Source organism: Crocuta crocuta, unplaced genomic scaffold (assembly GCF_008692635.1).
Source record: "Crocuta crocuta isolate KB4526 unplaced genomic scaffold, BGI_CrCroc_1.0 scaffold13, whole genome shotgun sequence".
Classification (NCBI taxonomy): Eukaryota; Metazoa; Chordata; class Mammalia; order Carnivora; family Hyaenidae; genus Crocuta; species Crocuta crocuta.
The window spans coordinates 6,363,903-6,391,791 of NW_027530007.1; the positions used below are offsets into that span (position 1 = coordinate 6,363,903).

At 57.9% G+C, this 27,889-nt stretch overlaps 1 protein-coding gene across 1 annotated transcript in view; it reads right to left on the reverse strand.

Annotated features, from left to right (window-relative positions):
* AJAP1 (adherens junctions associated protein 1) overlaps positions 1–27,889 on the reverse strand; it is a 117,067-nt gene that overhangs the window by 13,257 nt on the left and 75,921 nt on the right. Inside the window, 1 exon segment of the mRNA XM_077763756.1 lies at positions 1,382–1,469. Within this exon segment, the coding sequence (XP_077619882.1) occupies positions 1,382–1,469 (88 nt within the window).

Below are 27,889 nucleotides of genomic sequence, written 5' to 3' on the forward strand. Positions count from 1 at the left end.
CCCCTTCCCTGCTGTGCTCACAGCCGATGTGGAAGGAAGTGGCTTCGAGGGGTGAGGGTCCATGAGAGCGTCATGGTCATGCCCTGTCTCGGTTTTGCAATGAGGGGAGCCCTGCTTCCTGATGCAGAAGCCCCAGCCTGTAAGCAAATGCGGGGAGAAGATTGCAAAAGCCAGGGGACCTGCCCCCTCAGGTCACAGAGCCCCCTCATCCACTGGCTGGGTCGACCTCCCCAGAGGACTCTGAGGCTTTGCTGTATGTAAACCCCAATGTGGGAAACCAAGAGGGAGCTGGGCTGTGTATCACACGGCAGATGACAGAGTCTGTCTCCTTGGGGGCCAGTCAAGAGGGTCGATAGGATTTGCCCTGCACGCACCCATGCGCTCCTGGGCTCCAGAGTCCCCTCACCGGCCGGCCGGGTCCTGCCTAGGACTGCCTCGTGCAGAGCTGAGTGTGGTCCTCGGCACCGGTCCCAGGAAACGCCCCGGGGTCAAGGGTTTGCTGGCCTTCGGGAGGCCTCACTGCTCGCTGCGAGGTCTGTTTGGGGGCTTGGGCCAATTCACACCCTCCCACCTTTGCTGACCCCGGAGACCCGCTTTCTCTCGAACTTCCGTTGTCCGGACACTCAGAGGCGGCTGTTGCCCGTGAGCCCGGTAGGATTTCCTCTGCCCTCCGGCCGGCAGCAGGGGCTTATCTGGTGTGTTACTCTGCAAGGGACTTTGAGCTCTGATGCTGAAAGGAGACACACTTGCTGAGGAGCGGCTGCAGGCACACGGGGGCCTCGGAGGTGTGGGCGCAGCAGGGTCGCCCGGCAGTGCCCCGTTTTCCCAGGGGTGTAGCAGGTGCGTACACCCAGCAAGGCCAACCTCAAAGTAGGCCAATTTCCAGGAGGAAATAGGCAAACACAGGCCGCCTGGAGCAAAGCAGTAACCTAGTTCAGCAGACCCGGAGCGGCTGCAAGAGAAAGGAAGATTCGAGGCGGCTGCGCTGGACAGCCGGGGGTAGCGGGGGGTGGGCGCAGTCCGCCCGGGCCACCGATGTCGGGTGGGTGACATCGCAGGTACTCATATCAGACAGACAGGGACGCCTGCTGCCTGAGAACCTGTCATGGAGGCGGGGCTCGCCCGTATTCTGCGGAGAAAGGCACGGTGAGGGGGTCGCTCCCCAAGGGCAGTACCTGGGAGCGCGGTGCCCGTGGCCGGCGGAGCTACTGGGGCCGGAGGGGAGCAGGCTGCTGCACCCGGTTCTCTGACCCAAATGAAAAACCAATTCCCTGGGGTGTGAGGTAGGACCGGGCTTGAAAACTAGGCAAGTCTCTGCACACACTTCCCAGGGGACCCCCGCGGCCCCCATTTCCAGGCCAGAGGGGCCGAGGATCCTTACCAGTTTTTTAAGACAAGAGTTGTAATCAGAGCAGCTATGACCATGATGAGGGAGACGGTGATGGTGATGATCTGATGGACAGCCAGACCTGGAAGAGAGGAAGTGGGGGGCGGCCGTGAGACCAGGGGGTGAGACAGTGGAGCCCAGGAAGGGCAGGGGCCTGTTCCTGCCAACTCAGGTCTCTCCTTCCCCAGGCGCCCCGCCGGCCAGCGCTGCTGTCACCTGAAGCCCAAGAAGCGAGGCCCCAGCGCCGGCCTCTCCCGGCCGCCCGGCCGTGACCCGGGCCACGGTCAGCTGAGCCCTTTCTTGCACCTGCCTGCCAAGCCCGTCACCTGGCCCAGGTGAGCTCTGGCCGAGGCCTTCCTCCAGGACCTGCCACCTCCTCCCCCCGCGTGAGTTCTTGACTCTGGGCACCTCTGAGTGCTAGCAGGTGTGGCCTAACGCAGGAGGAGCCAGGACGGCCCAGGATTTGTTGGGAAGGTGGGGGACAGTGAACATGGGCTGACCCCCCCTGGTGGACGCAGGGGTACGTGAATCACTGGGGAATGTCTTCCTCTTTCTAGAGTCTTCTCCAAGATGCTCACTGCCTGTTGAGGTTCCAGGAGTAAAAGACTCAGCCCCCACGGCTGATGCTTCCCAAAGGTCCAGAAAAAGGATCTACAGGCTGGCCTCTGACCCACGTCTGCTGTGTGTGTATGTAAGGTGTAAGGGGGTGCAGGGGTGAGAAGAGACAGCAAATCAGGGACAGAAGCAGGGCAGCCTGAGCTCCTCCTGAGAGCTGTCTGCTAACCCCACACAGGGACAGCAGAGGACAAGGGTAGTCTCCCTACTGTCCCTCTCCCCCCACCTCTGCATCATTTTCCACCAACCACAGAAGGAGGCGGGAGGAAAGGCTCCCACCTCCGGTCCTCCACCTGACGCTCTGTTCCTCCTGGCAGCACATCTGTCACAACCTTCCTAGACCACGGACACTGGGGGCATCCTCAGCAGACTCCACTGGTCCATAACAGCCACCTGCAAAGGCCCTGTCTTCCTGCCATCAGAAAGACCCCTACCTGACCCCCCAGGGCCGTAAAGGGCAGCGCCTTGCCCCCCGTTGTGTTCTTGCACCTGGGTGTTTAAGCAGCTGCCTCTCTCCACTCCGGGCGTCCATCTGCAGAGGCCCACCTACCACCCCAGAGGAAGCCAGAGGTCCCGGGGGCCAGGGGTGGGTGAGAACAACACACGTGTGTGTCCCAGTGTGGAGGATTTCAGAGTGTAAGATTTTTCTGGCGGTCTCACAAGGACACGGTCTCGCAAACAGATGTTACCTCTCTACTGAATATGATCCTCGTGGAGGGAATCGCTAATAAATGATTCAAAGTTGGCATGACCAGAAAACAAGCTTTCTCTTCCTGTCTGCCCATCATCCTATTTCTGTTTGTCGTGAGGGATTCCCGTCCCGAGCCCACAGGGTAAGCGCCGCCAGGAGAACTGGAGAAGGTGCATGAATGTTATGGACTTCCCTTAATTTATTCTTTCATCCGCTGATTCAAGAACCAGTTGCTAAGCACCTCCTACATGCCAAGCAGTGTTAACTCTGACCAGCTCAGCCATGGTGCCCACCTTTAGCTGCTCTAGTGCCCATTTTTTAAAGTGGCAGCATTCACTGCTGGTTCTGGATGATGGCTTAACACACACCTATGCCCAAGCGGTGGCACCTGCTATAAGCCTCTGGGCCAGTCTGCTTTCTCGTTGAAAACTGCCAAATCAGCTTTCCAATGGAACTGACAGTTATGCCACAGGAACCACCCCATCTCACCGACAGCAGTGTGCCCATCAGCTTCCGTAACCCCTCACTGATCAGCAGCTTCCCCAGCACCCAACTGAGACCTTGTTGGCAGAGGAAGGGTTGAAAAGGATGCTGATGGGGATGGTGGTGAGGGGTGATGGTGATGATGATGGTGGTGGTGATGACGGTGGTGGTGATATTGGTGACAGTGATGGTGGTGGTGATGATGGTCACAGTGATGATGGTGATGGTGATGATGGTGGTGAGGATGGTGGTGATGGTGGTGACGGTGATGATGGTGGTGGTGATGACGGTGATGGTGAGGATGGTGGTGATGGTGGTGACGGTGATGATGGTGGTGGTGATGACGGTGATGATGAGGATGGTGGTGATGGTGATGTATGTGGATGTGATGATGATGATAGTGCTGATAGTGATCATGATTATCTCAGGCATGCTCAGCAAGTCGTAGCAATTGTCAGATGTGCATCATCCCATTTATTCCTGATTAACAACTCTCACAGGTAGATACTGTTATCATCAGTTATGGAAGTGAAAACTATGTGGACCAGTTTGTGCAAATTCCCTGGATCGCATAGGATCTGTTGGCTTCAAAGCTCATAATAAGAGCAGTAGTATGTGATTCTGAGCTCAGACTTCATAAATCTGTTTTTGCTCTGACCTTCTTTAATCTCAGTTTTGGTCTCCTTTCTTCTAAGACTGAGGCCGGCACCTCTCTAATCTACATTCCTGGAGAAGAACATTCGTGGAGGCAGGTTCTTGAGCCTCACCACCCCCTCCATGGATAGATCCCTTGGGAAGTGCTCTGGGTCCATGCAAAAAGCTCCTCAGGCATTTGTTGGCAGGTTATACCCCAACCCCCATGGCAAGAACTGAGTCTTTGCTTTGTTCTTTGTTTCTTGGGATAAACCTTCCATCTTCTAGGTCAGAAGAATTCAACATATGGAAGCTAGTGATGTAAAAGGATACACTTGAGTGGATGAGTCAAGAGGAGCATCAGGGGCTGGTTGAACTGCCAGGTGAGGCCCAGCGGGAGGCACGGAGAGCCCCTTGCAAGAGCAGAGCTCTGTGCCGTGCATTCCCCAACATCTGCAGGGCCAGGGGAGGCACCGGGCACTGCCAGATTTGGACCTCGCATCTTCCTACTGTGGGAATTCTGTTGGGTTGAATATCTGCAGTGACAAAAGTCCTTGGAAGGGAGGACATGACCAGCTTCATCCTAGATGTTTGACTGCCTCCCATTCGCCCTGTGGGTTAGAATGGGAAGCACTTATTCTCCTCATTCGATAGATGTAAGAAACTGAAGCCCGGGAGAGAAACGGTTGGCTCAAGGGACTCTCTTCCTCACTGATGACTCTCAGAACAGAAGATAAGCCCTTGGCTTGAAGTCCTCATAAGTCCCTAAAGCCCCTCACGAAAGGGGCAGCAGCATCCTTATATCCACTCCTAGCCGCATGCACGCTCTAACATAGTCCCTTACCACTGTAGCTATGTGACCTACTACATTCACAACTGAAAAGTAGAAAATACAAACCGAGGGACTAGGGAGAAAAATATGATCCCAAGGTTTGCCCCGTTCTGGAGGCCCTTCTCCTGCCTTCAGTGTGAAATTCCTCCGCGGAATTTACCAAATTAAAATTTGGAAGAAAGGAGACACAGGTTAACAACCAAGCAGATCACCTGGGTAAAAACACAGTACTAGAATGGCTATGCTTTCTGGAAAGACTTCTCTATGTCGGGTACTTTGCAAAGTATTCACACATGATTGATTTAACCTATCAATTTCCTGCACTTTTTCACCTGCCCGACCAATGAGGAGCCTGACGCTGGGAAGTAAAGTGACCTTTTTCCCATCATTTGGCACAGCCAGGGTGGAAGGCAATTCTCTGCTCTGGAGCCTCAGAGAAAATCAAATGTCTAACGCCGAACTAACCCATCTGTAGCCACATTCCGGTCATAAAATTGGCTGGAGGCAAACACCTGACTACTCCTCACATACTTAATTTACTCGCAAGGCGCACAGCCTCATGCTTCAACGCCTGGCCCATAGGCTTTAATGGGACCCTGGGCTCATGTATGAAAGATCATTGGCTACAGGAAGATCCCGCAGACCCCATGCTCGTGATGGTTGAACAAGAATCAGGCCTTTCACGTGTGGCAAGAATGACCCTTGTAAGAAGCAGGTGGGAAGACAGAAAACCCATAAGGGTGCCTCTCCTCATTTCCTTTCTTTGGGAGGTCGGCTACCAAGAAGAAAACAGAACAACATGTGAGAGCTGGTTCCATTTCAATCATCTGCCCTGTTATGTAGTCCAAATGCCCCGAGTCCTTCCTTCATCTGTGTAAATCCCTTCAGTCTGACCATAAAAGGCCAGAGAGCAAATATTTTAGGTTGTGCAGGAAGTACGATCCCTGTTGCAAATTCCCAACCTTGCCATCACGCGGGGCAAGAGCAGCCACGGACAATGCGCCAACAAATAGGTGTGGCTGTGTGTCAATAAAACTTTATTTACAAACACAGACAGCGGCCAGATTTGGCTCACAGCCTATAGCTTGCTGGCCTCTAACTTGGGTGAGTAGCTGAGGGTGGCTTGTTTTATACATTAATGCAAATATAGATCTATTTTGAATGATTGCTGACAGCTAGAACTCTAATGGCGATCCTTTGGTTTTAAAGACTAGAACCTTCCCCCTCCATTATCAAAGGTTTGCCGAGTTCTGAGACTTTCACTGGCCACTGCCAAGGTGATTTCAAAGCCAGCCACAGCCTCCGTGTTAGCAGGCCGGGCCGTCGGAGTCAGCAGTGGGCAGTTTTGCACTGCTGGTTTTGCCCACGTGAGGTTGGCTTGAGAACAGCTCATGCTGCACGACAGTTCCCTTGAGAACTCAATTAGACCAGATTCTTGATGTTTGGAAACAAAACTCAGGGAGATTGGTACCAGTGTAGTCCCTCCAAGGACCCGCAGAGTTATTTTAGCCATATGTCTCCATTTCCTGCATTGGGGTTGAAAAGGAGCCACATTTTGTGAAAAGACAAGAACCTTCAGATCACAGAACTAGTGTATCAAGAGGGACCTTTCCTACTGGCTTTCCCCACACCACACAAATGACAGGGTTCTTAGGAGGCTCTCTCCCCCATTCTCTCCTTCCTCACTCATTTCTGCAAATATTTACACCTTAAACAATGTCCCCTCTGGTCAAGTGCCTTGCGGTCATCGCGTAACACAGGCAGGAACATCTGTCCCCCAACCCCCACTGACCCCGGGCGAGGCAATCCTAGCACAGTGTCTACAGTCAGCTGTCAGGGAGGCTGCCATCGGAGGGACAACGACGTCACCTTAAGGGAACGTACACTCTCCGCCCCCCAGGAAAAGGAGGAAAACACAAACTTTCTCCTCTCTATTTACAAGGTCAATATTGAATCCATCTTCAAATTCTTTGCAATTCAGACATGGTCCCAGAGTGCACGGCGTGCTGTGCGGGGTTCTCGCTTCCCCTTCCTGACAGGTGTTATTGTTCCTGCTAATTCAGGGGCTCTTTCTGCTCCTGGTAATTGCCACTGTATACTAATGTGCTGGGAATCCGCCGCCATCCAGATAATGAAAAATTATACCTGGAATAATGGATGGGGACAGGTGGATTAGCAAACCCTGCATCAATCAATAGGGCTTTTATGGTTATATTTGTGGTGTTTTGTAATAAGATCAGGCCCTGGAGATTGATGTGGACTTGGTAATCCATCTCTGGGCCTGGATGAGTTTTTGATCAAATGAAGCTGAAACACACGCGGGTCACTGTCCATGGCAAAAATAAAGCCATCGAGGGCCTTCTTGCCCAGCCCTTGAGGGAGGGGGGCGTGTGGCACATCAGGCTGCTGCACCCGGGTGGAGGCAGGAACGACCGCCCTGGAATCTGCTGAGGCAGAGGGATGACCCATCTGTGTTGACAGTAGCTCATTTTACGATGCAGGGACCTCATGTGCTTGCCCTGCGGGGACAAAGCCCTGTTGACCAATGGATTCAAGGACGTCTGTCTTTAGGGGCTTGACAGGTGAGAGGAGACAGGGTTTCCCAAAGTGCCAACTGCACTGCAAAAGCACCATTCCTTTCCACAGAGGCTGCACAGCACATCTCTGACACATTCCCTGGGAACATGGGGAAGCTCGCAGCGTCCCCTGCAGGACAGGGGAGAGACTGGCCCGCTTTCCTGAGTAGCAGGTGCTCCGGGTTTGGGCTCATTCTGGGGCACCTGGCCACCTCACAGGGCGGGGGAAGAAGGTTGCTGAGGGAAAATGCATCTTCCACAAACAAGGCTGCCCACTAAGGGGTGTGCTGTTTTCTGAGCGACGCAGAACGCCCACGTGGTTCTCAATGGCGGGGGGCGGGGCCTCCAGCCAGGACTCCGTGGAGAGAAAGCTGCCTCTTATTGAAAGTCTCTCTTGCCGAGAGCAGGACCACCCCCCAACAGAGAACAGAGTCCCCCTCTGGAAACGGCTGTGCTAACCCCTCATGAGAACACGGTGAAGGCAAGTCCTTGAGGCATCGCCCCAAAGGACTCAGGTCAGCATGTCCTCAGCAGGGACATCTGGCCATGGCCGGAGACAGTTCTGGTTGTGACATGGAGGTGAGGGGTCAGTCCTACTGGTCCCGAAGATTCTGGCAAACATCCTACAATAAACAGAACGGTCCCAGAAGAAGGAATGATCTGGCCCAAAATGTCCACGGTGCTGAGGTTACTCACCCAAGAAAGAAATGTATGAATGACACCAGGAAACAGGTGTCCCCATATGAAACCTGGATGGTCACACCATCCAAACTGACTTGCTGGGATACCATCGCTGTGGCCACCCCGGTGAGTGGGGCAGAAATGTCCCGATCACACCCTGTGTAGCCACAAAAGTGACATGTAGCCCTTTGTCCATCACGACGTCCCCTGTTCTCCCTCAGCCACTTCCTTCTTAGTGGCAACGGTGAGGCCGGGGCAGGGCGTGCGGGACTGACCTCCAGCGACTGCTGAGGGCGAACCCACCTCGTCACGCTTCTCTCAGTGGCAGCGGGCGCCTGGCATTGTTCTTAGTGAATCAGTTCACGCACAGCCCCCCACGACCCCATGGGGTGGGTGCAGGGATGCTCCCCACTTCCACAGGGAGGTGAGGGGACTTTGTCAAAGCAGCACAGTGTAATCTGGGAGGGCCCCAAGCCTACCTCTGGTTCAAAAATTCACTCAAAGGACTCAGAACGGAATGAAGCAATTGCACTCCGTTTTGGTTTTCTACAGTGAAAACACAGATTAAGATCAGCACTGAGAAGAGGCGTGGGGCAGAGTCTAGGAGAGACCAGGCAGGAGCCCACAGCCGTCCTCTCCCAGCAGAGGAACGTGGGCAGCGCTACATCCCACCAGCGACGACGTGTGACACACGCGCAGAGTGTTGCCAGCCTGGGATGCCATCCTGAGCCTGGGTGTCCGGCCTTTGGCGTGTCTCGGTCATGTAGGCATGGCTGGTCTTAGCTCCTGCCCAACCAGAGATGGAGCTGACTCCCTGAGCCCCAGGCCCCCCTTCCCCCGTAAATCATGTTATTTGCACCGGCTATCTGGTAAACCAAGACATACTTATCAGGCAGAACATTTGGAAGGTTTACGGTGACCTCCCAGGAGCTGGGGTCAAGTCCTTCTTCTGAGCAAGGCTAACCCTTTGGTGCACACACAGCTACCACCCAGCAGATCAGGGACTCAAAGCCCAGCAGGGCCCGCTGGGGGACACTGGTTCTTTCTCCACGGGGTGGGGGTGGCCAGTGGCCGTGCTGCTATGATCTACGGAGAGCCTGGGCATCAGCACGCATACCCCACTGGCTAGGGACCCCCCCGGCAAATTGGGTTTGGGCTCCTGTCATCAGGCTCAACTAAAGCTGTCCCATCCACAGGTCAGCTACATGGAGGCGCAAATTCCTCAGACGAGGAGAACTTTCTCTGGATGTGAAGATTCCCCTGAACTTCAGAGCACCGTGGGGACACAGAGGGAGCTGGGGGCCAAAAAGATCACACAGCATCTGGGTCCAGACTCAGACAAACACACCGGGGTCCACAGAAAAGGTAGGATGTGGTGGGCAGAGAGGGTGGGAAGCCCCATTCGATTCCAGTGGTGTTGCCCTCATTTTATGCATTGAGCTGTGTCTCCCCAAAACTCCTCTGTGGAAGCCCTACCCGCCGGTGCCTCAGAACGTGACCTTATTTGGAAACAGGGCCATTGCAGACGTACTTAGTTAAGATGAGGGCACATTGGGGTCAGTGGCCCTCACCTAGTATGACTTATAAAAAGGGAGGATTTGGAGACAGATACGCACACAGGGACAAGACTGGACTCCCGCTGTCAGAGCCCATGAACCCCCAGAAGCCGGGGCAGAGGCTGGGGTACCCTCCCCGGAACCTTCAGAGGGAGCACGGCCCTGTTCTCAACTTCGGGCCTCCTGGAGTCTAAGGCAGTAAAATTCGCTGTTCCCACCACGCACTCTGGCATGTCGTTATGACAGCCCTGGGGACCGACTACATCTGAGCGGAAATGCTCTGGGGAGGCCCAGAGCCTCGGGGGCAGCCAGAGCCACGGAGGCCCTCTCTGTGCCTTGCAAAGCCGTGATCCACCTGCCGGCCAGCCCGGAGACAGCAGGGGCCGGCGGCTGGGGGTCAAGGCCCAGGACAAGCAGCCTGCTCCTCTGGAGTGGGGTGGACAGCGTCGCTCCCACCCCGAATTCATGTCCACTTGTCCAACCTCAAAATATAACCTCATATGGAAATAGAGTCTTGGTAGATTTAATTAATTACCTCAGGAACTTGAAAGGAAATCATCCTGGATTTAGGGTGGGCGGTCAATGCAATGGCCGGTGCCCTTATAAAACCCTGAGGAGGGCACAGAGAGACAAGGAAAAAATCCACGTGACAGTGATGCAGAGGCTGGAGGGGTGTGGTCACGAGCCCAGGGCCGCCAGCAGCCACGAGAAGAGATAGGAGCCTCTTCTAGAAACTTCAGAGAAGACACGGCCCTGCTGGCATCTTAGTTTTGGCTTCAGGCCTCCAGAATCTCGAGAGAATAAATTTCAGTTGGTCTGAGCGCCCCCCCCCAACCCCTGTGGACTTTGCCCTGGTGCCCCAGGGGGTCACACAGGTCCTTGGCCTCGTGTTCCTCATCAGCAAATAGGATCTCAGGGAAATTAATGCAGGGGGTGTGGCCGGTGCACAGTAGGCCCTCAGTGAGGCAGGGTCTTCCCTGCTGTGAGCCACACGAATCCCCACAGGCCTGCGTGGCTAATGGGGCTGAGGGTGGCGTCTCTCCTGCTGTCTGGGGTCACTGACACCAGTGAGTGACAAGCAGAGAGGCCTTGAAGCAGAGGTCAGAAAACGGGGGCTTGAGGGCTGAATCGAGCCCACCATCTAATTTTTGTAAATAAAGTTTTATTGGCACGGGGCCTCATCAAGTCCCTGGACACAATGTCTGAGGCTGGTCTTTTTGCTGCTGGGCCAGCGTCTGGCCGTGGGGCCCGAAAGCCTAAAACATCTGCTCTCTGTCCCTCTAGGAAAGGGTTGGGGACCCCTGCCCTAGAGGACCCCCGAGAATTGCACAGTGGACGCTGCTGTGTGTGCCTGGTGAGGACAGGGGCGGGGGAAGCCAGGGAGAACACGGGCTTGCCCTCTGTACCCCCACCCACCCCTTGCCTCGGGGCCTCTCCCACTGTGGGACCCCGCGCACAGGAGCCCCCATGGAGGATGGCACAGCTGGGAACGCAGCTCTGGGCTGAACTCACCAGCTACAAGAAGGGGCTACGCCTGGAGGCCCAGGCCCGTCCATCTGGTCCCTCGGACTCGCGTCCGCTGCGCAGTGCGGACCGGGATGCTGCATCTCGGCCCCAGAGACGCGCCTCCCGCCTCGGGCCCTTGCTGCCCCAGGGGCCGGTGCACACCTGCTCCCTCACAGGCAGCATCGCTTCTGAGCAGAAAGGCCAGTCCCCAGGGAAACCCGACTCCCTCCTCACAGAGGATGAGATGCTCAACCTCAGGGAGGCTTTCAAAGCGTGAGGGTCGCGGCCTCTTCAACCCGCCTCTGCCCGCACCTGTCCCCAGCCTTGTCTGCCACTGCCTCCCAGGATGCACGTGCATGCACACTTGGGCACAGACACACGCGTGTACACGCGTGCACACACGGTGCTCAGGCACGCACACACGCACACACAGGCATGCACACACGCATGCACTGAATTTATTGCTCCTCTCATTCAAAAACAGCAGCTGCTGATACTCCACTTCGAGCTCAGTAGCCAACATGGAAACGACCCACTTCTTTCACTTAACTCCCAACAGCACCCACCGGGCTGTCTCAACAAAGGACAGCAGGCCAGGAAGGTGTGTGCAGGGGGAAGCCAGCCTTGCTCTGTGCTAACGAGAGGTTGGGGGCTGGGGAGGGACACCTCCGTGGTGCCCATCAGCCAACTTTAGACCAGCAGAGGGGATTCTGTTGGGACAGGAGCCACAGTTCTCATGTGTGGGCCTGGTGGCCGGGGCCCTGGGGCCCACGCGTTGGCTGCGGAGTCTGTGGCTGGATTACTCACCAGCGGCACCGGCACCCGCCCGGGNTTCAGCCCACACAGTGGTGCAGGGATCAAGTCGCTAAGCCAACAGCGCGGCACAGAACCCGGCTGCCCTCGCGCCCAGAGCACCCTGGCCATGCGACCTGGGAACTCCCGCCCCGCAGAGGACACGCTCCAGATGGGGAGCCGGCGCGTCGTGGGCGTGCGTAGGGCGGCGGCGCTCCCCGGGGGAACGTTACTGTATGTGCAGCGTGGGCAGAGGCTCGGCCGCCTTCCGGGTGTGGGCGCGCTGGCGCTGGCGAACCGGCTCCGTGCGTGGCCTGGAGCAGACGCCCGGCACACGCATCCCAGATGAAGGGACGGAGCGACGCCTAGTGAGCACGGGAAAGCCCAGGACGCGCACGGAAGCCAGATCCCCACCCGGGGGCCAGTCCCGGAGGCCTTACTTCTGCTAATCTTGTTATTAGGGCATCTCCTTAAAGATACATCCCCTGTGCCCCCTACCCAAGCCCGAAGGGCAGGCTGGAGGGGAGCCAACTCCCATGGCTTGTGCACTGGTCTCCTCCTTATTTTCAGTGGCATCTTGGCGTGCTGAGGGTGGCCCAGCCGACAGGGGCGGAGCCCGCAAGTCCTCTCCCGTCTGCAGGCGGACACGAGCATGGAGGGAGTGGTGCCCGATGCCGGCCGCGTGCTGGAGGCGGACCTGTGGACCCGGCGAGAAGACCCTTCACCTGTCGGGGCGTCACAGGTAAGGACAGAACCGTGGGACGGCCAGAGCTGCGCCTGGAGCCTGGAGCCTGGAGCGGGCTCACTGGTGTCCTGCCCCAGCAGGGCTCCGAGGCTCCGAGCCCCCTGCCTCCTGATCTGCCCTGGAGGCTCAAGAGGACACACGGGAGCCCCCGCCCCCACCAGAGGCAGAGTGGGCACCGTCGTGGCTCCTCTCCAGGGTCTGGGGCAGGGGAAAGCACAGTGTTGGACTCGGCCCTGAGAACCTGATTTCCGGTGGAAGCCGTCCCCGGTCCCGTGCCCGCCGGGGTCACTCCTGAGGTGCCTCTGTGCTCCAGCCGTCCCTGGGGAGTGGCGCTGCCATGGTGGCACGTCACTGTGCCCTTCGGGAAGAGTGAGGCGGGGGGGGCGTGTCCCTGCTGTGCCCGCAAGGACCTCAGACAGCCGGCCCATCCTCCCTTGCCCCCATGCAGGGCCCGACAGCCCCCCACGTCACTTGATGGAAGAGTGACACACCTCATCTCCAGGAGGTCCCTGCTGGATGGAAAAGTGCTATGCATCCATTCAATGGCTGAGGACCTACTATGTGCAGGCACCAGGCTAGACACTGAGCCGCAGCCCAGTCCCCACCCTGTGCACGCCGAAGTCTAGGGAGCGGGGGGCGGGGCGGCGCCAATCAAACACGCTCAGGAGTAAGTATGCATTGCGTCTGTGGCAGAGGCTTCAGTGACGGTCCAGGATGGAGCCAATCAGGAAAGTTGGGGGAGTGTCCCGAGAGCCTGAGACCCGGGGGCCCCAGGTCTTCACCCCTCCCTCCACTCACACTCTCGGCTGCAGCACTTTGCAGTGTCCCGTGCCCGAGGGGTGACCTGCCCCAGCTGTTGCCTCTGGGCCACGCCAGGAATGGGGGCAGAGGCTGGCCATGGGCATGTTGGGGGGCCGTTTGCACGTTTGCTGTCACTAGGAGAACGTGCTTGGGCCGACGCAGTGGGTGGTCCCCATGAGTTTGGTGCTGTTCGTTACTGGGGTGGAGGCTGGCTGACGCTAGCCGTGAAGGGGGGCAGTCTTCCAGGCAAAGAGAATGAACCACATGGTCAAGGTCAGAGGAGACTCACAGGGAGGCCCCAGGACGCAATACAGGAGGTGACTACTCCGGGAAGGGGAGGGTGGCTTCAGGTCCGGAGAGCTCAGGGTGTCAGACATTAGCAGGCGTCATATCTCACTCACTCGGTCACCATGTCCCTGAGCATCTACTCGCATACAAGCCAGGGTCCTGGGGTCTCCCCTTGGGAACTGAGTTCTGACACACGAGATGACAGGGAAGAACAGACTGGGCTTGCTCCATAGAAGAATTTCGGGGGGGGTGTCTGTGGGCACCCCCGCAGGGGCTAAGGTGGATGCAGACTGCAGCCTTCCCCAAGGACCCTTGTCAGCGTCTCAAAGCGAGTTTTGTGCTGTCGTGGGAACAGGGCGCTCTGTGCAGGAAGCTCAGCTCCCCGCTAGGGTCCCCTGATGCCCGAGCTGGAGAACTGTCTGGTAAAGAAGCCTGTTTCCTAAGGTTGGTTTGGCCCGGCGTCCCCCTGGCAACCCGACACAGGCACTGGCCTCCCACACAGTGTGCGTGTGCGGGTCCTGGGTGAAACCCGGTGCCCGCGCAGCCCTGCAGCACACAGGCCCAGGAGAGGAGGGAGCCCCCGTCCGGCGGTCCGGTTCTCTGCCACTCCTCCAAGGGCAGCCAACCTCCCGGGGCACCCCAGGCCCTCCATAAACATTTGTGGGGGCGAGAGAAGAAACTTGGCATAGGGAACACTGATCCAGGACGCATGCTGCCTGTTGCCTGACTGTGGTTCGGACAAGCCCCTGCTTTGGCGACAGAGGAGGGCTGTCCGTGACCCATGTGGGCTGTGAGCACCGCCTGGAGCATCTGGGAGCCCTGGTCCTGCACTGGGAGCCTGGCAGCCTCGCTGGGTGGAGCTCCAGCCACCACTGGGCTGATTCCCCCAAGGCCCAGACCCTGACCTCGGCCGGCATCTGCTGCAGGACCCTGTGGTGGCCAGCACTGATCTGCCCGCTGACGGAGCCAGGGAATCCCATCAACAGCTGCCGTCCAGGGACCTGGCAGCTAGGAGTCAGGCCTTTAGGGTTAAAGCAAGTCCGAGGGGTGGGGGTGGGGGGGTCCGGCCTTCAGAGCACTGTGCAGCTTGTAAACAGAGCCCGGTGCTCAGCCGGCCATCGGCTCTGCCTTCAAAATTCACTGACAGTGTCGACGGAGCCAGCAGGAGGGAGATGGCTATCCCTGAGTTCCATTAAAATCTCGGCGAAGCCCTAAAGTTTGGGGAAATTGCAATGCAATTTGGATGGGGGGGGGAGTGTGGGAGAGGAGCCCACCAGCTTCCCACAGGGGTGCTCTGAGCACTTTTTAAAAGCTTCCTGGTGGGGAATATCGCTAATCCCAACAGCAGCCACTGCTTGCATGCTGCTAACTACCATTTTATTAAAAACAATCACAGACAAATACACACATTCAACAGGCTCAGATACCCCCTCCCCCACCCATGGGCCCCGCCCGGCCATCCCGCAGCCTTGAGGAAGTTGTCTGATTCCCTTCTCCCCGGGGGAGGGGGTGCTTGATGAAAGTCCCTCCTGTCCCCACCCATCCCAGCTCCAAGGGAGGGTGACCTGTCCGGCCAGCTGGGAAGAGCAGCACAATAGGACAGGACACGCTGGGGCAGTGATGGCTCCGGGCACCGGTCCCCACGAGGGCAGGAGAGCAGGGAGGAGGGCCTGAGGGGAGGGAGGCGCAGAGGAGGGGTGGTGCGTGGCAGGCGACAGAGGCTGACGGGCACAGCTGCCCTTTGCTTTGTCATGTGGTTCGAATGTCATGAGGACCATGTTTGCAAGATGGTCTTTCAGGGCCCAAGACCGAGGCCCCAAGAACAAGCAGAAACCAGGAGAGGAATGTCCGAGCTCAGTCTGGGGGATCAGAAGCCAAACTCCCCGCGAGTCTGGAGAAAGAAGAGGTATTCTTCCACCTCCAAGATGACAGCCTTCTGGAATCAAGGAGGCGTGTGAGGGCTGCAGACAGAGGCGGGGGCTGAAGCCTCACGAGGAGGATGGGCCTTCCAGAAGGATGGAAACCCAGCCTCCAGTCCTCAGGATCCCAGCCCAGCTGGCTGAGGAGTGGCCTCTGGGGCAGGAGTCCCAGACGTCTGCTGGGAATCACCAGGGGTTAGTGGTTTAGGCTCAGAGGCTGGTGGGGTCTGGGCTACAACCACTCACGTCCCCGAAGCTGACACAGATTCAGGCAAAGAAATGGGTGCAGCCACTTCCTAGGAAGACTCTGCCTGGGGCCACTGACCTTGGAAATTCAAATTATGTTCGCGGGCTATGAAATACGATCCTTTTGATTCGCGCCCACCTCTGGTCAACTTCCGCCCGCCGCTTTTCATCCACAATGTCCAGCACTGAACCCAAGCTCACCAGGCACCAGGGGGCAGCATCAAAGGGCAAAATCCAAGAGGAAACACACAACAGACACAAGGAATAGTCTCACAGAAGATCTAGGAACTGGCGTTATCAGCTGCTAACTTCAAAAGTTCAGGTGATTAGTATAGTAAAGAGAAGAGGTTACAAGACTGAGAATTTCCGGAGGGAACTGTGATACGTATAAATAATAACATCTTAAGTACAGATCACGTATATAAACAATTCCTATTTGTCCATATAAATAATACATGTGGGTATTTTTGAAGCAAATAGAACCTGTTCTCACTAACTCCTGTGGGACTGGCCCTGGGCAGCTGTGGTTTCTTCCTTTCCGGGTCCTGCTTTCCCCACTTGTGTAACAAGCACCTGAGTCTCCATCAGTGACCCTACAATTACACTCCCGAGCCTGGACACTGTGCTTTCAGGGGCTGGGGGAGAATCGAGGAGGGTCTGGGGTCCCCTCTCTCTCCTTCCTGTGCTGTCCTCCTTCGGCCTGTTCTCTGTCCCGGGAGTACAAGATTTCTCTAGAAAGGCCTTTGAAAACCTTTGGATTGACCAGCGCAGTCGGGCCTTCCCAGCAGCATCGACGTACGATTCTGCCTGAGGAGGAGGTCTGTGACAGGCCCCATCTGGACTCTTCAGAGGAGGGACGTACCATCAGGGGAGGCCCTGGGGGGGACTGTTTGGTGGCCGGAACAAGTTCCACAGAGCACGATGAGGCCCACGCAGAACGGGGGACGCGGCCTCTTCCGCATCAGGATGCGTCTCCCTGGGCTCCCCGAGGCTTCCCTCCTCCTGGGGCCCCGGCCCTCCTCTCACGCACTGAATTCACCATTTTGGTCCTGGTTTTACAGACGTCTTGAGACACAAACTCCTTGTAAGAAGAATAAATCACTGAGGTGACAGCGTAATTGGGTGGAGGTGTGTGGGAAGAAGGTGTGGGAAGTCAAGGTCGTTTCCTATTGGCTGAAGGGATTCAGAGCAACAGGAAAATCCTGGGTCCAGATGCGGAGGGTGTGGCTGGGAAGCAAGGGAAGGATGGAGGCGGCCGTCTGCGAGAACTCCACGCAGGAGCCGCTCTAAGCCCCGCTTTGTATCTGATTTACACTCTACGACACAATAATCCCGTTTGTCCTGAACCTGCTAAGTGCCAGGTGGCCCCTCGGCCTTCCCCGCCCTGCAGGATCGCAGGTACGGGGCCACGGCGACTGCGCTGAGCCTCCCCCCACCCCCAGGGAATCCCATCAACTCTCAGAGCCATGGTTACCATCTCGGCCCTGACCGTGCCCACGGCATCTGCTGCCGCCGGGACCTCTCTAGGTCCTGTCTGTTGGGCCCTTCCCCTGGGGTCACCGCACCCCCAAGCACAAAGCAAACCTATTCCTTCCTTGCCCCTCCCCTGGCGGACGTCACCAGTGTTCCCTCCTCCTCTCCTCTCGGCCCCTCCTTTCAGGACACGCTTGGCTTTACCTTCCTCGTCTATCCGCGACGGCTTCCTCCATGCACCGAGCCCCGCGCTCTGCACAGCGGTTCCCTGGCTAACCTGTCCTGTCTCCCTGTGGGCACTGCCATCACCAGGGAGCTGGCCGGTGCGGGGCCTGGAGGGGGTCTGTGGCGTTAGGGCACGGGGGTGAGCAGGAGGGCCCGGTCCAGGAGTCAGGGCCCCCGCCCAGCCTCTCGGCTGCCGCATGCCCTCGGCGTCTGCCCAGGTCTGGCCGTGTGTCAGTGCCCGTGACCCGCTCCCGTCATCCTGAGGTGGAAGCACGCCTTGTAGAGGGCAGGGATGCTTCTTCCCTTGGCCTTTGTCTCCACTGCATTCTGTCTTCCTGCACAAAATACCATCATCTGCTCTGCTCACCAGGTCTTCTTCAGGTGACATGCCGGGTCCTGGCTAGACCTGGGAATAGGTCCCCAGCGGAAGGCCCGCAGCCATGAGGGCAGAGGGCTGGGCAGAGAGGCCCCCGCACCGAGGCAGAGCGCTGCCCCCAGGCTCGTCATCTAGCCCACGTTCTGGAACTGTAGGGGACGGGAATGCTCCTTCACAGTCACCCATGTGCTCAAGGCTGTGCTGGGCCAAGGTGTCCCAATCCTCCCCAGGCCACAGAGAGCTCTGCCAGATGCAGCAACCATGGCACCGTCTCCGGATGGAGGCGAAGAAGAAATGATTGCCACGAGGTGTGGGAGGTGCACCCGCCCAGGCGGGCCCCGCAGGTGTCACTGCCAAGGGGGGCACCCAGGGGCAATGGAGGGCTGGGCTCGGGCCGCCAGGCGGCTTCCAGAAGTGGCCCGGTCACCGCCAGCTTGGTGCCCTTGGGCAAGGAGATGGGCTGACCACTCTGGTCCTGCATTCTGCGGCAGGAATCGGCAAGAGCGGACTCTGCCTCACTCACCCCCAAGCCCGGGCCAGGTGCTGGGGGTCTCATCCCTGCCTCTTGGCCGCCCCATCCGAACTGTCACCCTCTTCCTGGGACACTGGATGGTGTTGGAGATGAGCAGGCAGAGCATTCCCTCTCTCTCTGTCTCTCTCGGAAGGTTGGATCCCTTCCTCTCTAGTCCAATCAGACCAGACGGGGGCCCACCTCGCCCTCCTGCTGAGGTGGCAGCAGGCCCCCCGTAGGGAAGGAGGACGAAGGGGTCTCATGGGAGATCTCTGGGGTTTGCAGCCCCCCCGCCGCGGCGCATGCCCCACGTCAGCCCCGGGCTCGGGGGGCCCGCTAGGCCTGCTCCGCCGAGGACGACGGCTCCGCGTGCAAGGGCGGCGGCTGCCAGGCTCAGGGTTCACGCAGGCTCGGAGTCCCTTTGTAAAAGAGTTATGAGGGTGGCGAGGCCCCGTCAGGTCCCGTTGGTTACCTCCTAGGTCCGTGTTTAGCACAGAGGTCTCGAGGGCATTGTGCGGCGCCTTCACACCTCCCGTCTCCTCTGGTGCACACGTGTGCAGGCCCATGGGCAACCACCACGCACACACGCGCACACGCGCACTCGCCCTCCCTACACGCGGGGGCCCAGCGCACCTCCAGCGTCTCGGCCGCCATGTCCCTCTGTGTGCACGTTCCTGGTGGGGAAGCAGCCCCTGCGAATCCCTTCATTTCACCTGCAGCGCCTCGAGTCTCACGCCTCCCACGCGGCCTTCCCTCCCGGTCAGCCGTCCTCCGAGAGCGAGCTCTGAGAAGGGCAGACGCAGATGCTCAGAAGCACCCGTGCGGCCCCGCCCCTGGGGTTGCAGCGTCCCTGGCCCCACCTGCAGAGCCCAGTGGGTGTCCAGTCAGATGTTATCTGAGATTTGCAGACAAAAAGACCAAGGCTCCAGGACAGGGTGATTCTCCGAGGCCCATCTCTGTGGCACAAAGCCCGGCACGGCCTGACAGTGGTGCTGGACTCCTGTCCCGGACGAGGCAGAGGTGGGGGGGGTGGGGGCCTGGGGGCGTCCCGTCAGCTGCTCAGGGCCCCCCGGGTTCTTCACAACCACGCAGGGATGCAAAGTTAATGGGACTGAAACACCAGGAGCCACCTAGGCTGACGTGCACGCAGGGGTGGGGGTGGGGGGTTGGCGTGTACAAGAGAATAGAAACTCGGCTCCTTGTCAAGTGGCCCCCCCGCCCCAAGAGACAGGCTGGAGTCCCAACCCCAGAACCTCAGAATGTGACCTTGTTTGTACACAGGCTCACACAGATGTGATTAGTTAAGATGAGGTCACACTGGGCCAGGGTGACCTCTACGCTAATGTGACCAGTGTCCTTTAAACAAGAGAAGGGGACACACAGAAACGCACACTGAAGGCAGAAGCCATGCGGCCGGTGGTTGAGGCCCAGGTGACTCCCAGGACCCCCTGGGAATGGAAGCGGCAGGAAGGATCCTCCCCCACGGCCCCGTCCACACCTGGATCCCAGCCTCCCGGCCTCCAGCTGTGATATCTGTTGCTTTAAGCCCCCAGAGCACAAGCCCCAAGGAGTTACACTAACAGCAAAGTTTGGATTCCGTGGGGTCAGACGGCCGCGCCTTCCTGGGAGGGGTCCTCTGTGGCAGAGCCCTGGGCTGGACCGGCACAGCCTCGCACGCCCACCCGTCCTGCGGAGCAAGGGCTCTTTGCAGGCAATCCACACCCTCTGTAACAGCCAATGGGTTCGGGGGCCACAGGGACCCAGGGAGTGGCGCCTTCCCACCACGGCGAGCGGTGACAGTGCCACACCATTGTCTCACTGGAGACACCAAAGGCCACCGGCTGCCTCGTCAACTAAAATCCCAGTTTGGGGCAGGCGATTTCTCAGGGCAGGGAACGTGTGCCGAGGCCGCGCCGAGCACAGCCAAGCGAAGGGGCGAAACGCAAAGCCTGGGGTTCCTTCTTCAGGTCCACCGCCCAGCTGGCGTCGCCGAGGGGCGGAGATTTGAAAGAACGGAGTGCCAGGCAAGGAGCTGGTACTAAATGGGCCTGTTCTCATCCCGAGTCAAACAGCATATTCTCAGCCGAGGCGTGAAACCAGCTGGGCACTCGGGTCGGGTCCTTCCACGGCCGGACGCCACCTGTTGGGCCGTTGCTACAATCCAGGTGCCAGGCGGGCCCGTTACACACGGTATTGCTCATCCTACGATAATAATCTTACAAAGTGGGGGCGCCTGGGGGGCTCAGTCGGTTAAGCTCAGGTCATGATCTCACAGTTTGTGAGATCAAGCCCAGCGTCAGGCTCTGTGCTGATAACGCAGAGCTTGCTTTGGATCCTCTGTTTCCCTCTCTCTCTGCCCCTCCCCACACTTAAAAATAAATATAAAGTACATGTGGCCGGATGAAGAGTTGCCCACTGAGATAGGCCCAGGTCCTAGCTCCCTGCTACTCTGCATGTGACCTATTTGGAAACAGATTTTGGAGACATCATGAGTTAAGGACCTCAATTACCTGGATGTAGGGCGGCGGGTCCTAAATCCAACATGAGGCGGGAGACAAGAGGGGGGATGGGGCGCTCGGAGACGCGGGGAAGGGGAAGCAAGCATGCTCCCCAGAGCCTCCGGAGGGAGCACGGCCCTGCGAACACCCGGATTTGGGACTCCTGGTCTCCAGACCAGATGCATTTCTGTTGTTTTCAGCAACATTGGTTTCCTGGCGGCCCCAGGAAACTCACATGGTAGACTCTGCTGGCTTCACCTTGGGGGGTGGGGAACAGTCCAGGCTCGTCCAGGTCACCTGTACAAGGACCTGAGGAGCAGAGCCCGTGTTCAGACACAGCTCAGCCTGATTCTAAACCCTCCTTCCCTCCACGTGAGTTCAAGTCCCAGCTGGATGCTGAAGAAGGCCACGAGCCCCACCCAGCAGGGAGGGGCTTGGGAGGGGACCCTGTCTAGGAGAGTGTATTTCCCGGAACCCAGTGGCCTCCGATGGCCAGACTCCCCGCGAGTTCCCCAAGTTATCCGCCTATCTTGGACTCAAAGCTGAACACAGAGAGCATGCCTCCTTCACACCTTTTGGAGAGGATCTTGCGTCCCCACCCTCCGTGCTCCATCATGGGTGCTCGGGAAACCCCAAGACATGCATCACTGATGCCCGAGCAGGCTGCTGACGTGCAGGGGCAGGGTGGTGTGAGCATCCGGTGCAAGGAGGTGGGGACCCCCAGAGGAGCGCGCCCCCAGGCTCTCTGCTCAGTGTTGTACTGAGCTTTACCATTTTCTAACCAAAGCACCCCAGATATGTACCTGCCGTCAAGGTTGGGAAGTGGGGGCGGCATGACTCCCCAAGACATGGAGAGAAGCCAAAGGCTCATAATGGGGAAGAGGAAACTGCGAAGCTGGGACACCTGTTCCCTCTTCGGAGGAAGGGAGCCCGGAATCACACCGAGTCGGCTTCAGCGCGGGAGCCCACGCCTGCCGCTTCCGGGTGCGGGCTGAGCGGGAGGGCGGAACAGTTAGCACAGGAAATTGTCACCCTGGACACTCCAACAAACGTTGGCTTTTGAGGGGGTCTCTGATGGCCCTCCATTATTGTCATTGTTATTTAGCATGATCCCACGCGACGATTTTGATTATTTCAATTCTAGCAGCAGTGGGCAAATGCAGCTGCAAGTCCCCCTGGGACTGTCTTGTTCTTTCCTTCCAAGGAGACTGTCCAAGGGGCTCTCCCCTTGGCGTGGTGGCATTGTTGGCCCAGGGCAAAGAAGGCACAGGTAGGGTCTGGACCCCTGGGTCCCTCAAGGGCTGCCTAGCACAGGACTCAGGCCCTCGGGTGCGCCTCTCTCCCGAAGCCCCCACAACCCACAGGGCTTTCCTTCTGCTTTCCCGTCACTCTTCATGGTCCTGCCTCTGCCCCTGGGCGAACCAGTGTGCTTGGCTCAAACCTGGGACCTGTGTGTGTGTGTGTGTGTGTGTGTGTATGTGTGTGTGCGCGCGCGCGCCTGTGCATGCTGTATGCAAATGGCTGAGCCTGCAGGCATGTGTGCCTAAGTGCACACTCGTGTATATGTGTGTGCAGGCGTCTTTTGTGCGCATGTGGGGCTGTGTGCCTGTGCACACACGTGCCTGTGTCTGCATTCAGATCCACCCTCTCTCTGGCCGAGCTCAGTCAAGTCCGTGTCTTCCTCCACGGAGCCTCTTCTGTGGCACTCAACACCGAGCTCTCTGACAGAGCTCAATAATAGCTCTGTTGATTGATTCATTGACCTTGGACAAATCACTTAAATTCTCAGCCTACTCATCTGCCAGAGGGGAAAAAAATGTGAGAGTCCTTTACAAATCATGAGGCATTATATACACGTAAGGATTATGCTGAAGCCCGAACACAGGAGGAATGGCCACATCCAGCACTTGGGAGCTAAGGTTCCTTCTGGGCTAAACCCACGTACAAGTGGCTACACCGTGTGCTGTGAAGCTCTGGCCAGGCTTTGCTGCCCTTGACAAATGACTCAGGCACTTGAAGGGCCGGTTTGGACTCAGATGTCCCTTGAAGTCACAGTGGCAGTGACTGGATGCCCATGTGCCTCTGTGTGCTCTCTCTCTCCTACTTCCTACCTCTAACCGCTCCCGACAGCCCCCCAGCCTGTGCAGATAGACCCCATTCCCTCCTGAACGAAAATGCCCCATCGCTTCACCTCCTGAAATGCGGTCCCCGCCTCGCGCTCTGATAGTCCAGGCCATGCCGCAGCCCCGCCTTCTCCCGTAATTATATCATCAAGCCTGAATCAGCACACGAGCCTTATTGAAGTCAGGAGGCCAATTATTCCCCAATCAATTTTGAGTAGGTAAGTCAGGAATTGTTCTTGGCGAGACCTCCTATAGATGGGGTTGAGCCAACCTGACCTTCACTTTGCAAATCTGTCCCAGCTGCACAGAGCATTTAAGGGCTCAGGTCAAAATGTAAAAGACAAACTCGTTGAGGGGGCGGGGAGAGGAAGAAATGAGAAAACCATTCAGGCTTATCTGACTGTGATCTCTTGGCAAAGCCTCAGCATTTATTTGAGGGCCTACAGCTGAATAAATGAATGGATGGGTGGGTGGATGGATGGATGGATGGGTGGATGGGTGGGTGGATGGATGGAAGGAAGGATAGATGGATGGACAGATGGAGAGACAGAGGAACAGATGGACGGATGGATGAAAGGACGGACAGATTCACAGACATCTAGGTGAATGGTATTCAGGAAGAGCAGGCGCAGATGACACCTGTGGCTTCCCATTTGTTTTCGGCACTTCTGCACCAGTGCTGAACCCTTCTCCTCCGAATTCCCTACAACCTGACGTGCCCCCTGGTGCCCCTTAACTGCCTCCCTGCCCCAGCCCGGCCTCTGCCCCCGGCCCCGCCACACACGGCCCCATCTCAGCAGAGCCGGGTGTTCAGATCTTTGCTTTTACAGCCTCTGTCCCGTGTCCTGTGTGCAGGGTGGGCCTTCGGGAGCAGCTAAAAAGGGTGATGGGCCTTTAGATTTTGTGCTTTATTTTACTTCGTATTTGGAAATGATTTCAAACTTAGAGAAAAGGGAGAGGATGGGCAGAGACGCCTGCCCTGATTTGCCCTGTCCCAGCACTCCCGGACCCCAGCCCACATGTCCTGGGTAGTGACAGCTTGTTTGCAATTCCCTCCAGTCTGGAACAACTTGCCAGCCTCTCCTAGACTTCCGTGACCGCGGCATTTTTAAAGGCTACTGAATTTCCAGTCATTTTAGTACATTCGTCCACGTTTCCTCATGGGCGAAGGGTCGGGGGAGAGAAACCCGGAGGCCACGCTGTGTTCTCGGTGACTCCTACCAGCTGGAGCACGTGAGCATCCGTCCCTCCCGGCCGGGGCCACTGGGACTATGGGCCTGGGCGGTGTCTTCCTGGGAAGGGACGTCCCCTCCTGGTGGAAATAACTCGGGTGTAAATGCCCTGCCCCGACTCGGCCATCACCCATGGGTTTTACTGCCCATTGGTGCTTCTTGCGGGAGATTGTTGCCGTGATGGTGGCAGGGGGTCAAAGCTGGCCAGTCCTCCCACGCTGGCACCACTGGTGGGTGCACTGCTGTCCAGAGGGGCTCTAGTCACTTCTTTCCTCCACGTGCTGTGGCCTCTGCTCTTATCTTGAGCCTGAAACGCTGTCCGGCTGCATCGGCAGGAGCTCCCGGTGCCGGCTTCAGGTCTCTCCACCGCGTCCCCCGGGCTCGCCAGCACTGCCCTCCTTTCCGGACAAGATGCTGCCTTATTGTCTCCCTGCCCCAGCCCTGGCCCTGGCCACGTCTCCAAGGAGCCCTGGTCCTTCTATGGAGAATGCTGGAAACCAAGGCCCGAGTGTTAGGCACGCTCGCTGCTGCTGGGGTGTCACCCTCCTCGGCTTGAGAGCCAGGGAACGTCCCTCTGAACGGTCCCGGGGAAACGGTGGGCGCAGACCAGCACCTCAGCGTTGCGCTGAAGAGCGCTCACCTCATCCCAGAAAATGCTCATCCAGCCGGAATGTCAGAACGGGACCTTGTGTGGAAGTGGGGTCTTTGAAGATGAGACCACGTTCAGGTGAGGCCATACTGGGTTAGGGTGAGTCCTGATTCCAACAGCTGGGGTCCTTGTAGGAGGAGAGGGCACATGGCGGCGAAGGCCGGGCGAACATGGAGCAGAGGTTGGAGGGAGGCGGCTGTAAGCCCAGGGTGCCAGGGGCCCCCGAAGCTGGAAAAGGCAGACAAGGGGCGTCTCCGCGGGCCTCCGGAGCGAGCGAGGCACGGCGAACACCTCGTCCTGGATCCCCGGCCTCCAGAACTGGGAGAGAGGACACTGGCGTCGCTTCAAGCCCCCAGCCCGGAGGACTTTGCGACAGAAGCACAGGAAGCTATACAACTTCCTGACGCAACCCAACGCCAGGAGGCCGGTGCAGCTGCCCCTCCCCCGTCCCTCGGAGACTGGCTTTCACGGCGGCTTTGCTTCTCTCCTTCTCCGGCTCTGCTCCACCGGCCCCTGCCTGCTCCCACGGCCCCTCGCACGGCCACCGGGCACTGGACTCCCGCCTGGGGCAGCCTGCACTTGAAGGTGCCGCTCTCTGAGCCTGGGCGCTCCGGAAGGTCTGCCTCAGATGCTGCCTCCCGAGGACGAAGGCGGAGCCAGACGCAAGGCACCCAGTCCTCAGCTGGACGGAGCTCTGTCAGATCTTTGTTGTTTTGTTTTTTACTAATTAAATTTAAGATATTTTTTAGTTTTATTTATTTACTTTTGGAGAGTGAGAAGGACAGAGCGTGAGCAGGGGAGGGTCAGAGAGAGAGGGAGACACAGAATCTGAAGCAGGCTCCAGGCTCCGAGCTGTCAGCACAGAGCCTGATGCGGGGCTCGAACCCACAAACTGTGAGATCATGACCTGAGCTGAAGTCGGATGCTTAACCGACTGAGCCACCCAGGTGCCCCCTTCTTTTTTTTAATTTAACAAAGTTGTGATAAAATACACACATCCCATGAAGTCTACCTGCTATTTTTAGGTGTCCGGTTTAGTGGTGTTAAGAGTATTGACACTGGCAGGTGGCTAATCTGCAGAACTTTTCCGTCTTGCAAAACCGAGATTCTGCCCCCATTAAACGCGAGCTGTCCATCCCCCTCTGCCAGCCCCTGGTGCCCACCCACCCTTCTCCTCTCCATCTCCGTGACCTGACTCCTCTAGGGAGCTCACGTGGGTGGAAACCTACAGTATCTGTCCTGTGTCTGCTGTGTGTCACTCGGCACCATGTCCTCATGGTTCATTCATACTGTAGCACATGTCAGCACTTCCTTCCTTTTTTTTTTTAAAGGCTGAGTAATATTCCATCATATGGATCCACCACATTTTGTTTATCCATTCATCTGCCGATTGGCACTTGGGCTGTTTCCACCTTTTGGTGACTGTGAATCGTGCTCCTGGGAACACGGGTGTGCAGACACACATCCTTCGGAGTCCCTGCTGTCAGTATTTTGGGGGCAGGAGACTTGTCAGAGCCTTTTCTCCTTCCGAGAGGAGGGGGTCTGCAAGCTGCACCAGGGTGCCTGTGGGGAGGGGGCTGGCCTGGAAGCCGTCTCTGGGGCCAGGGGCCAGGGGCCTGGAGTGGACAGTGTGCGGAGGGGGTCCTTACCCCCGGGAGACACTCGGAAGCCAGAAACACGAGAAGAGACCCCTTCCTCTGGTAGGGAAGCAGACACGTGTGTGTTTGACCAAACACCTGAGTGGAAGTCAGAGTCCAGGGCTACAGTGGCCACTCCGGCCAGAGGAGGAGAGACCAAAGTACGAAAGAAAACAGAAAACACACACACACACACACACACACCTCAGTCTGCTGCCTTCTCCCCTTCCTCAGATGGCTTCTTTTTTAAAAATATATGCTGTAGGGGTCATGTCTGTGCATCGCGAGGACATGAAAAATACCAACAACCCATGTGAAATACCAGCCGAGATGACTCAGTAAGAGAAGATGAAATGCAAATTGATCTCTGCCTCTTGGGAACTGATTTAAGAATCTGTTCAAAATCAAATTAACTTTTTGACTTATTTCCCCAGAAAGCTCGGGAAGGCAGCAATGAGACCTCAGGTTCATATTCTCGTGGGGGAGACCCAGAAGCTTGGGGCCGTCACCTGCCGTGGGCGTCCACGGGTCCCCCGTGCGTGCTGTGTGGACCTCGAGGCCAAGCAGGATCTACCAGCACCCTGTGTCACTCAGCTCCGGGCAGGACCAGGAGCCTCATGCGGGTGAAGACGGGAAATCTAGTCCCTTGTGGGTCGGGGGGCAGACAGCCGGCCCTCCCCACGGCTCAACTCTGCACCTGGACGAGCCCAGACACCGAGGCGGGCGCCAGCCCCTCCTCCATCACTGTGAGAGCCTTCACGTGCTCACGGCTCACACAGCCTCGGCGGCATCCGCGTCCGCCCACTGGGCCTCATCACCACTGACCCTCGAGTCACAGGCTGCATGCGGGCCCCGCCCACCTTCACCTCTACCTTCCACCTGCATCCCAGCAGGTCTCCCTCGGCCCAGGCGTCTTCCAAACACAGCAGGGGCGGAAACCCTGAGAACAGAGACGGGACCTTGTCTCTCCCCAGCTCAGGCCTTCCAGCGGCTTCTCCAAGTCTTTGGATTCCCCGGAAGCCTTGCCTATGGGCTGAACACCTGTGCGGGCCCCTGCCACCCCCTCACACCTTACTCTTCCCCTCTGCTCCCCGCACACTCTGCCCCCTGCACACCGTGGTCCCTGCACAATCTGCCCGCGGCACACCACATCTTGTGCACACTGCTCCGTGCACCCCTCCCCCTGCACCTCACACCCCCTGCACACCACACCCTGTGCACACTGCTCTGTGCACCCCACCCCCTGCACCTCACACCCCGTGCACACCACACCCTGTACTCCCCATACCCTCTGCACCTCATACCCCCTGCACATTGCTCCCTGCACCTCACATCCCTGCACACCACACCCTGTGCACACTGCTCCGTGTACCCAACACCCCTGCACACCAAACCCCCTGCACCCCACAGCCCC